The sequence below is a fragment of the Bombus terrestris genome, chromosome 3 (genome assembly GCF_910591885.1).
Source record: "Bombus terrestris chromosome 3, iyBomTerr1.2, whole genome shotgun sequence".
In the NCBI taxonomy this organism is placed as follows: Eukaryota; Metazoa; Arthropoda; class Insecta; order Hymenoptera; family Apidae; genus Bombus; species Bombus terrestris.
The window spans coordinates 5,666,544-5,679,220 of NC_063271.1; the positions used below are offsets into that span (position 1 = coordinate 5,666,544).

At 38.1% G+C, this 12,677-nt stretch overlaps 1 protein-coding gene across 4 annotated transcripts in view; it reads right to left on the reverse strand.

Annotated features, from left to right (window-relative positions):
* LOC100643922 (protein sickie) overlaps window positions 1-12,677 on the reverse strand; it is a 190,922-nt gene that overhangs the window by 137,038 nt on the left and 41,207 nt on the right. For 3 of the 4 annotated variants that reach the window (XM_048404215.1, XM_048404211.1, XM_048404213.1), the window contains 2 exons: window positions 6,723-6,840; window positions 6,383-6,435 (listed from right to left, as the gene is read on the reverse strand). In XM_048404215.1, coding sequence (XP_048260172.1) covers window positions 6,383-6,435; window positions 6,723-6,840 — 171 coding nt within the window. Of the gene's footprint in view, window positions 1-6,382; window positions 6,436-6,722; window positions 6,841-9,330; window positions 9,427-12,677 lie in introns of those variants that run through there. The other variant, XM_048404214.1, reaches the window with a different exon arrangement.

Below are 12,677 nucleotides of genomic sequence, written 5' to 3' on the forward strand. Positions count from 1 at the left end.
TTCAATTCGGACGATGTATGTCTGTTAAAACTGACGATATTATTTTATTACATTCTGTATAACTTTCTCAAAGATACATATCGCGTATGCGTTTCCCGGCACGACGCAAAGTTTCCAGCGAGATCGGCACAGCATCCACGCTACCGGATCACTCGTGAGACACTAACCGACAAGAGACAGAGAACGCAGACACGAGGTAGAGGTAAGCTACACCGCAATTGGTCGGGTTGGGAGATGGAAGAGTGTATGTTAGCAGGATGCAGAGAAAGAAGGAGACGGCGGATAAAAGTGGGAAGTAGAAATAAGCAGGTAGTGGGAGTGGAGTAGTAGCTGGTTGCGTATACGAGCCTTAAAAGCAGGTATCCACGTGGCCGGTGCTCGTAACGTGGGGTCAGTTCGTACCGCGATGAAGCAGTTTGCCATAAAAATAACGAGCCGAAACTTTTGAGGTCTTATCCCTCTTTACCTTTTTTATCATCGAAATCTTTCACGGTATTTGCAATTTGCTACGGTAACTGCGGTCCTTGTCGATGAAAGGTTCGATTACTTCGCGCGTTTCCAAAGCTTTCTCGACATGGGTTTCGATAGAAGCTTCTCTATATATAGCCTTTATGAAGGATAGAAGACATTTTCGATCCGATGAAGCGCAATACTGGAACCCTCTTGCACAACGCTTTGTTAAATAGTAATAGCGAATCGATAAGTGACGAGTTTTGGAGCGTAGATTTCCGTCGTACAGTTTACAACGTACAATTTCTGAACTTTAGATCTTACGTTGTACGATTTTACAATTTCACGTCGAATAAGAAAATCGGTTGTCTTGTAATTTATCGAATTTACTTGTAGACATTTATCAAATTTATTGCCGTTATTATCAAATTTGTTGCCGTAAGATTTTACTAACAGTATTAGTTCAATTGTGCAAAATGGCTCTGGCAATATTTTGCTGCCCCCTTTATTCGAATATTATCATGAATTCCAACAACTAGTTTCCGTTTATTTGTAAGAATTGCAGTATAATACACGGGCAATTTGGGAAGCCAATGAGGTTTCTATTTTACTCGATATGCAGTTACATTGTGAAGTTCTGAAATATTCCCTAATTTGATGTTGTACTTTCGTGGGAAAAAGAGAGCATAGGAAAACAGGAACACCCCCTCGGACCGGATCCTGCAAGGAGTAACTCCTACGACACACAATAACCAAGTAAATTGGATGGAAATTCATGAGCCGAGAGCGGTCAACGCGTTTTCTACCCTGCGTGCATTTTGTATGAGTTGCCAGAAACTAGCTTCGACGTTGCTTATTTTATTTACGGGGGTTCGTATTTTGCGGCACCAGGAAAATTTCTCAATAAGGATTCAAAGTTTGATGACAATGAAATATATTCGATTAATATCAAAGCCCGCATTACCAATTACAATTGACAACTAGATCAAAAGTAGACACACTTATCTGTTAACTGCAAGGGTCTGCACATATCTGACATATCTCGAAGTTGCGTTCAACGCCCTGGAAAACATTACGAAATACCAAGCGTATCTTATCGCGAAATATTTGATCAACACGTGAGAGTTTTCTTGCGAATACTGGACGTTTCATCTTTATTGCTATTTGTTCAGACACTAAGTAAAACTGCATAGGAATTACGACCGAAGAAGTTTTAATTTGTAGACAAAGAAAATTTATAGAGGTTCGCGTGACAACCAATAGAAGCTGACAGATGAGCACTTACAGAGAGGAATCTTGCTCTGCTGGACACTAATTAACCAAAGAACAGGAGATAGAATTATAGCCGAGAAAGATGACGAAAAGGATAGTTGGAAATTGCATGTTGTGTGGGTGCAATGCCTAGTTCTTCTTCATATTTTTCTCATTCCCACGTTCCTTTGTAATGATTAGCTAGCCACATACTATCAATATATCCCTTATGCGAACACTAAGATTAGTAATAATTGACCGAAAAGTAAATATGAACGAAAAAGAATTGAATATTGTTCAAGTCTAAACTATTTCACGAAGAATATAATTGCGAGTGAAAATTTGTTTGAACGTTGCACCGTAAATTATTTTATTTCCAAAGGAAGAGAAAGAACCATTTCCAACCAAAATTTCTTCCCAGGAAACCACACCCATGTTTCCCTGCTGTTCTCTCGATCTCTCTTCCAACCTGCCGTGTAAATATCGCGTCTATATCTGGGACACCTGTGGCGAGCATTTTCGTTGACTTGTTAGAAAAGGACATACGGACGATTGAGTAAGTATATTTGCACTTGGATGTGGTTTTTGTCCATATTCCTTCGTAACAAAGCTATTCGATTAACTATTACTTAAAATATTTACGAAATATCGTTTATCAAACTACCTTTGATCTCTACGTATATTGTTCGAAAAATTAATTAGTATTTTGGTAATAATGTCGTATCGTGTATTATCACTATAATTCTTCAAGAATTTATACCGTTGCATACCAAATATATACCGTTTCAATTATATAGGTTCTATGGAAAAGGTTTGTTTTAAATAACCATATTCTATAAAGTTTCATGTAATAAACTTTCGTATTACTTTCTTAGAACGTCCATGATTGAACTAGTCTTTGTTAAGCTTCCTCAGAATCCCGTCGTAAAAGACTAACACGTTTCTCAGGAGAAAAATACGATGAACGATATAAAGAAGTAGAAGACTTTAATTATCAATTACCGTAGTTAACGCAAGCTTGTAAAACGTGATATTTTTATGGCTATCAAAGCGGAGCCGCGCTTCTCTAATAAAATTTTCTCATAGCCACCGTAACGTAATCTATTTATTTATTTCTAAAGCGTTGCTTATATTTATAATTTATTAGCGCGGTATCGTTAAAAGACGGCTGGTTGACTAATAACGTATACGCCGAATGACTCACACTCACGGGAGTGGACTCTCCGTGAAATAGAAATAGATCTCGATGGACCGGCTCGGATGGTCAGAGATGCGATGTTAGCCACCGATTCCGGTTTGGTCGATGACTCTTTTAAAAACAACACCAACCTCTTTCATTTGACTAATCTCGCGATAAAAAGGAAACAATAACTTTTTGAAAAAAAAAGAAATTCGCTCATTCCTTTTTAAAAACACCGATCCCATTATTTATCAAAGTTTCCCTGTTTGTATATCGTGTTTATTCTTCGTGATAAGAGCTCTGCCTTGGACAATATTAGGTCTGTATACGGTTTGTTTTAAATTTATATTGAAAAGTGACAAGAACCAGTAATATAACTTCCTTAGATATAAACATTATCAAAAAATCTTATAATATTACTCTCTTATAAATATCCTATATAAAATTTATTATACTTTTACGAATATCCTATATCGAAAATATAAAAAGAAAAATAGATTATATTATTCGGAAATTAGAATGTCTATGATAACTATATCGATGTAACGAAGCACCGTGGAGTAATTCTCTTTTAACGAGGATAATTTAAATTTGGAACAATGATTTGGCGAAACACGCAAAGTTTAACAGACAAACTAGAACATAGGTTTTGGAGCAATCAACGGTTTCCTGTTTATCGTGGAAAAAGCTTAGAAAGTACGCGTTCCCTTTGGTTTACGAGTAGGACGTGTCGCAGGAGTTACTGTGGCCTGTAAAGTGACGTGCTGTAAGTCGCGTGCTGCGGGAGCGAACCTTGAAGAAAAACACGTGATTCGGGTTTCGCGCTTTGCCGTGCATATACCTCAACGCGTATACGCGTTACATTTGGGCACGTTTTCGTGTGTACACGTATAGCCGCGTGGCACCGAGCACAGACGCAACCTCGTTGCTTTAATTATAGACCGGAGCCCTTCTTCTTTCCTTCGTCCACCCTCGACACCGCGAAATTGGAAAGCGTACGTCTGCCACGGATCGCGCTCGTTTAGTATACCAAAGGGTAGCAGAATTTTCGGGAAATTCCCAAAATGTACTTCGTAAAATATTTTTGGCAATGAATCAATTGTAGTTTTCCTTGTTAATAATATTTTTAAATAGCATCGATAATTGGAATGGTTTGGGGAAATGATCTTCTTTTAATTAAGTTTCCAAGCAAACGTCTGCTGAGGTAGATGCTATTTATGAATATTTAGGCTAGACGTCATGTTGGCATGAACGTTGAAAAAGTTTTAAAGAGATTACCCTAGAGCTCTATTCTAAGACGTTTAAAGTAACTTTGCTGCAACTTTACTAGGTCATCGAAGGGTTAAGTAATATGTTGAACATCGAACAACTTCCTAAACTCTGTAAAGACAATTTTTAACACTATCGGCAGGCGAAACACGTGCTGACCGAAACAAATTAAATTTTCTAACATTTAGCTTTTCACATTTTCTGATAGAAACCATCTATATCTTTCGTGAGAAGCGCATTGAAAAGTATAGATAGACGCATAGTTATATATTAAAAGATTTTTACAAATATTTACGACTATAATAAGATATAACTAATTTGATGCTTTTTAAGTTTCACGTTACTTAAATCACTTCTTATATCGTACAGCGAAGATCACGTACTAATTATGGATTGGACACAGTCACAGGCACTACCTATTACGCCTACACATCTACGCGGATATAACTATTATTACGTAATTACACGGCGAAGATTATTCCTCTTTCTATTGTCGCAGGACAAGTACTGCTTGTTAGAAATAAAATCCGTTAAAATCGCGAAACTACGCGAGATGTTTAAACGCAGCTGACTCCGGCTGACAATGAGCCATTTAAGATACCAAGCTGCAACGAACCATTGACTCTGGTTATGAAAATGGGAAATGGCCTCGTTAGAATTAAAGACCAACCGAGTTAGTATATTAATTTATGTAATTTTCGTCTATTGTACAATTACCAAGAACAGTGTACTCAGACGTTAAACGATGATATTAAACGTGGAAGTATCAAGCATAAAATCTCCGATTCAAGCAGGATATAAAATAAACTTATTGCTAAACTATTTAATTAAATCGGATTACCGTGAACATAAATCTTCCATCCTAACACTTTTCCTTTTGTTTTCTCATCGAAGAAATTATAATTTGTAAATGTCATTTGCCACAAATCGGATTATTAGAAATATACAATTTTTTTCGAGATACGTAATTGCTACTTTACATTACAAATGTTATCTTCGGTAATCTTCGATCTGCATTGCATTCTATCGAGATTATGCAAATAGAGAACACGACGAGGCATTATCCCGCAAAGTGTAACTCGACTTCGTCGATCTATCCGGATGTGACGCAGCTCGTTTTCACCGACATGTAGTTGGGATTCACAAAATGCTCGTCTGTACTCACTTCGTCTGTCCATTCACATTTCTCGGATCTTTCCCTTAGTCCTTTCGCTACGGCTTCGACATTAGAATTGACAAGTAGCGAGATCCAAGATACAACGAGTAACCAATCTGACTAAGAAGATCACAACAACGTTTCTAATAGGCTTTTGACTCGATAAGGTAATCGCGTATTTTTGTCGTGAAACATAGTGCACATAGTTTTTGATCGAATTCAAATTATTTAAAATATTCTGCGATGCTTTCTTTATATTATAGAATAATTGGGTTACTTTATAAAGTAACAAAAATTGTATCTGAGACCATGGCGATTTTTCTCAGATTTCTCACAATGATAATAATAAATTCATTAAGCCGAATAAATGATAATATCGAAGCAAATTTAAAGAATATAACATTTCTAAAAAACGTATTACGAAATGAAAATATAATATAGAAATCTTTCTTTTCTTTACAAGTAGAATTAATATTTTATATTTCTATGGCGCAACTGCAGATGAGTGGCACATTCGTCCAGATTTTATCTATGTACCCCGAATGCAGTTATAGGCTTTCTATTTTTAAAAGACAAGTCGTAAACGTCTGCATGCTGTGGTGATCGAGTCTCATTCGCTTCACGCTAAAGTTTTTATACTTTCCTTCTACGTATAAAATATTTCAAAAATAATATTTTAATATCCGCCAATAAATGGATAAACGTTATCAATCTCAGGAATTTTTACGCGTTATTTTGAGTAATATTAATGCCCACAGAGTACACAGAAATTGATTCCCATTTTTCTAGTAATTATGAGACCAATCTACGATGGCTACCAAAAGATATTGGCACATACTTTTATTTTCCAATGAAGTGCTTCTTTTTTTATCAGCTTCTACATTTCATTTCCACAGTATCAAATTTATGTAATCATATCAAAGTACCATTAAACGATACGAAATTTCGTTTACTTGAATCTAATTAATTTGTATATAAAAGCAATACGATAATTCCAATGACGTATCAATGTTTCATAGCCACTGTATAATAGTCTAGAATTGTAGATGCGCAAAAATTTTTAAGAAGAAGCTTACCATTTGTTGAGCGTTCCTCGGCTTTCTATTTACGTCAATCACCTTTTGATTGGCTGCAACGAGAAATATACGATAATTAATACAAAAATGTCCTCTGCTGGTTAACGGGCAGCAAATCGTGAATTTATCGAGGTACATCATATATGGTGTTCGCGTATAGCGCGTGACCACGTTACCCCACGAACTAACGACTTTACTGACGATTTATGTGTTATGGGTAACTGTCCAATACCATAAACGATTCGGCCATTGAGTACTGTTACCTGCCACTTTATTATTGGCACCAATCTCATTGACTTCCAAATGTACGGTTATCAATGTAATAGTGGAATTCACTTACTGACTGCTTCAACTAGGTCAGCTAGAAGAACACCGTCACAAAGGTCCGACTGAAGATCTGTCACCCTTCTCTTGCACCCACCTCTCTCCAAATAGTAATTCGCCCAGTCGGTATAGATCTGCACAAAAAATAGTTCAATTTGATATGATGTTTTTAAATTTAACAAGTTAATTCAATGTCTGATACAATCTCGTTTCTACAAATCAAAATAAATTTTGCGCCAATTAATATATGTATTTATAGAATTTCAATAAGAACTATAGAGATTACGGACTGCACGTGTATGCGGATTACACTCGTCATTTAACAAAAAAACCAAAATAAAATTTGAAAATAATAATTTCTAGCGTATAAGGATATGTTAAATAATGTATAACGTTACCGATCGCATCTGCTATATTATAAATCGAATTTATAGCATAGCGATAGGAATCTGACGTCGAAATTGGACGGTTTGTCCGCGAAGCCTCCATAGATTTTCGTCATCATCATCAAAAGGAGCACGATATTTTCATTCGCATTCTAATCACGCGTTCGCACGTCAGCCGATATAGAAACGTTATCTCTTGCCTATTGCAACCATGTAGGCGCACACTTAAGTTTATTAACTGCGGTGCACGCAAAGCCTATCCAAGTATGTATATGGCCCCCTGTTTGCAAGCTATGCATAGTTTTATCGTTCTGCCTACAGAGCGATACTTTACGAGCAACGCGTTTGAGCTGCAGGTGCGTTCTGTCTATCAGAGACATTACGATTAAATCAACCTCTGCGTACTTAATGATAATTGATTTCGTTGAATTTCATGAAATCGGAATTCCAATCGATTACATCGCTCGCACGACTGCTGCGCATAATAAAAAGCTACACAATGCAAAGCTACAAAGATCATTTACCACGTACCAAAGTTATCAGCGAAAAGCAATTAAAACATCGATTACATAGGGAACCGTAATTCACTAAGACAAAGAACCTAACTCCGTTCGTAAGATATCGTAAAAGCGATGAACGGCCAATTAAACGTAAAATTTATTCCCCTATGAAACTTCTATGAAATTCCTCCAAAATTTCTCATACCCTTAATTAATCAAAGAAAACGGTGGCCAAAAAATTTATATTTCCACGTTTCCATTTATATCCGTCTATTATTTTACCATTATCTTAACGAAGGACACACGTTGAGAAAGCACCGAAACAGTCAATTAAGACTTCCTTCAGTCGACACGTACACTCTCAAGAATTGTTCCTAATCACCTCGAGCAGCCGGAAGGCGCGCTCTACACTCTTTCCTTCGCCAAGAGCGAAAATCTCCTCCGTGGCGCAGTGTATAAAGAAAAGGCAGGTCCCGCAGTCGAGCTTCTTTCCTCTGGAAAGAAAAGGCAAATCGCGAAAGTGTATCCCGTCGGGATAGATGCACCGAGAGTTTATTGTTTTGGCTGTACACCGATATTTTTCGCGTGTAAAATCCCGAGAGAGACTCGAGGAGAAAGAAGAGGCGAATAGGAAGAATAGAACTGGCCAGACAAGGAGATAGGTCGGGAGAGGATGGAGCTTGACGGTGGAAAGGAATTAGTCACCGTGCGTACCGAATCATACGTATACCTACACACGCGCATAGACACACATACAGATACGTACACTGGTCCTCTTCTCTGTACCTCGCGTAAATGAATGTGCCTGTGTCCATACACACACAGACATGCTCGCGCGCGTGCGCGCACACACACTAACGTGAAATTGTGTTTCTCTGTTTGCACCTATGAGTTGATGCACGCATATGCGCGCATTCGTATTCTACAGAGGCACGCGTATATTTACATACACGATTCGTCCACCAGTTCAACACTGTGCACGTTCGTTTCCTCTATGTGCGTGCGTTAACGAAAATGTTCGTGTGCCTCGTGTGTGACTGGTGTACTTCTGACGTGTATTCGAGCGCGGGAACACACACGTCTTAACCCCGAACCAGTCGAGACACCGTATTATTTTTGAACGTAGCAAAGAGAGAAGCAGGATGAACTTCCTTCATAATTTCGGGTCACCACGCAGATTCTAATTTTCATTATTACACAGAACCCTAGCGAGCAGCTTTATAGGTTGGCCGGTGATTTCCAGTAACGATTTCGTTACTTGGAAACTCGCGAGGCTAGTTTCACGAGTATATCTACCTTTGAAACGAGCAATTTGGTGACTCGCAAATCGAGCACGTGTCTTTCACGCTCTCTAATCGGTATACAAACGAGAACGATTCTTTACCCCCCTTTTTCCAATACAGAATATATCAAGAAGAGAGAGAGAAGGAGGGAGAGAGAGCGCTACCCCTACAATATATAACAAATATATATTGTCGTAGAATTTATCATGATTATTTGAAGAAAATATCTTACTACGAGTTTTCCTACGAATATTTCATCACGATATATTCATCATCAAAAATATAAAAAGTATGATATAGATAAGACGATATAGCAACCGAATCGTACATCTGATGGTTCTATGATCGCACCTGACGTTTCGAGGACAGACACAATGGAACCGCGGACGCTTTACAAATTCGCAGTTTACTCGAGTAGACATCGGCATGCGTGCGCGATAACAGAGGCCTGGTACCTGTATGACATTGCGGGTCGAATCAGCCTTGATGTCGTCGGTCGATCCACAGACGGATCTTGGTGCTCTAATACACGCCATGACGTCGATGCCAACAGTCGTTAACGTCATCCAAATCGCATTAATTCACGCACTATACCGGGACTTCACCATGGAATCACTAATTATCGCTTCGAATTGAGCGCCACGAACACTCCAACGATGTAACCTCGTGGAACTACTGGCCGTAATTACACTTAACATTCGTCATCCGTGCTGATCTTCGAATCGCGATATGATTTCCTGTCGATTAACGGCATATTTGTAACGATTTACCAACGTAATGATTAGGTGCCACCAATTTTCATTACGGGACACAGTCGACTATAAATCATTAGCACGTCGCGTTAAATTCACGCTGATTGAATCTCGATAAAGCTTCGTTTATCCGGCACAAACACTCCTGTCATTCTTTGTACCTTTCACCTTTCGTTTTGTAACAATACACGAAACTAATAATTAAACTGACACAATCGAGCTATGGAACCTGTTCGATAATTGCCTGTGCGTAATAGCACAGTAATTAATTTTTGAAGCACAATACGGTCCCTTTAGGAGTCTGCTCGAAATATTTGATTCTGACCGATCAAGATGCCTAGACGATCGATCGGTCGTGTTTCTCCATCTATTAATGGAACGATCTCGCTGTCCTCGATGCACGTGCTCTCACGAGGCGTGTCGTCACGTTTCTTTTGACTTCGTGCACTTAGAACCGCACCGGTGGTGCATCAGACGTGCAACAAGCAACGTGTAACGATGCGAACAATATACAAGTTCAAAGCTCTGTCGACGTTACACTCTCGTCTACGTTCTCACAATTTTCTTTCTTTACGAAAGCGAAAGGAGCGCAACTAAGCTTCGATCGATTAAAATTACAGCTTCAGCTTCTATACAAATTTTTACTGCTTGATAAAAATTTGATAAGCCAACTGATAGATCTAATATAACGATTAGTTACGGTATTATAACGATTAACTCTTGGATGAAATAAACATGAACCAGCAAACTCAATTAATTTCAAGACTAACAATTAGCACAACCATTAAACAATTTATATCCGTTTTACGGAAAGATTTCAAGTTTTATCATTACAAGTTCTTTATCATTCAATCACTCGGCCTTAATACTTCTCGTATCTTTCATCGTTCCCAGAACACTTTCAAAGTCTTCGAAGGAAGAACTGCCAAACTATTTGCGTCCGATGAGAAGCGAGACACGGCGAAATTTAATGAAATAGCACTTGGTCGGTTCTCCAGAAGAATGGCGAACCGATAGAATCGAGAGATCTCTGAGCGTCGAATGAGAAACGATCGATGACGCTTCTCAAGTAGCGGCAACCAAGTCGCGCATTGTTTTAAGAGCATCGCAGAAAGACTTCAACCACTCCAACTTATCCCATTTCGTATTATCCAATTATTCAATTTTGCTGACCGTCGCCACCCCATGTAAACAGAAATGGTAATCCACTTGTGCCTTTTTCGCTGCTATATTATTATCCAATCACTTTAGAAATTAACGAAAGAAATACAACAGAATGATATTCGTTTGTTGTTCATTCCTTATCCTTCCTTTAATACTTTCATCCGAGAATTCTAGAAACTTCATCGACACTGCACGTCTCTTCGATCTACTAACGATCACCAGATCTTTATTCGCCTTTTTCTTTTCGTTGTTAATTAATAGCTAATTAATAATCGTTTGACAGAAACGAAAAGTAATCGTCGATGATTGTGTAGTTGGTGCAGTTTCTTAAACAAAGTTGCGAAGGTAGCCACGAGACAGCGAGAACACGCGTGGAAACGCATCGTGAAGCACACGCGGACGAAACTTGTTGCCGAAACGGCGCGTCTCGACGGCGCGACGCACCGGACGTAACTGAATACGCGCGTCGCGCACACTTCTCTATGCGTACGTACTCTCGCTCCTTCTCCTTCCATCTTCCTCTCTCACACCCTTTTTCCGCCGCTTCTTCATCGTTTTTTTCTCTTTTTCCTTTTTAATGCTTCAATTCTATCTCGTTGCTGCGTCCCATTCTTCTCTTTCGACCGAACGTTGTTACATTCGGTTTCCTTTTGTCGAGCGTTCGACGCGACACGGGATTTCCTGAGCAATTATTGCGAGTAGTTTCTATCAGACAGTGAATACAACTTTCGTACGTTGAGAGAAATGAAATACAGGCAGCAGCGTGAACGTTTTCTCAGAATGAATCGACGATAACAATTGGTGAGTAATTTGAAGTAACTGTATCCATTGTGGTTGGACACGCGGAAGTGAAATGTTAATCGAAATGCAGTAAATGTGATTAATATTATCTGTGTTTTGTATTTCCTCAAGTTGTGTAAATCAAATTACGATTATATTCTACTTTACGAATTTATGATCGAATCTCTGTAATGTAGAAGTGAACTCGTTTTTTCTTATTTAGTTATTTGATTATCCCGGCAATCATGTCTTTATAACAAAAGGTGTAACGTAATTATCATTTTTAATAAAGTGATTTAGAAGATAGGAATTGTTTTAAGAATAGAATACTAGTAGATTCGACAAGAAAATTTGAAAAAGATAAAAGTTCAAGCGAATGTTAATAAGGTAGGGAAAACTAATCGCATAAGGAGAAGCTAATAAAAATTACTGCGCATCCCATCGTCTTCCAAGAAGATAATATCTTTTCTGTTCGAGCGAAAATAACGCGACGTGAACGAGGGATGAAAATAGGAACGAAAGTAGCTAGAGAGAAAAAGGGAGAAGAGAGGATCTCGAGACGAGAGCTCGATTATAAGTCGTTTTAATTCAACTTAACTGGAAACAGAGTACAATGAGCGAACGGCGCTGCGTGGCTATTGTTCCGTAAATTAACAGAATCGAGAAAAGGCTATAAATTCGTCAATAAACGATCTTAGATTGCCGATTAGTTTACCCGGTCGTAAAACTGTAAAAATGCCGCTCTATTTCCTGACTTACACCAAATTCGCCGGCTTTATTTTGATTTGGATTACACTTGCATTTTATTTACTGTTTCACGCTTAGATTCGTACCATTAGTCTTTTAACATGAAAAAAATTAAATTACCTTTCTTTTAGAATCAATAGATTTTTTCATATCGAATTATTTATTCAGGTACGTCATAATGTGTGTGTGCTCGTACCTGCAAAATAAGTTACACATTTCGTACGAGGAATACGAATGTGTATTCACTGCTAAATTCATGAGATTATCGTTTTTGATACGAGCCTTTCAAAAGCCCAAAAACTGATCAACTCCAGTTTTCATTTATTTCCTAAAAAATAATAAAATCTCGAAAAATGATT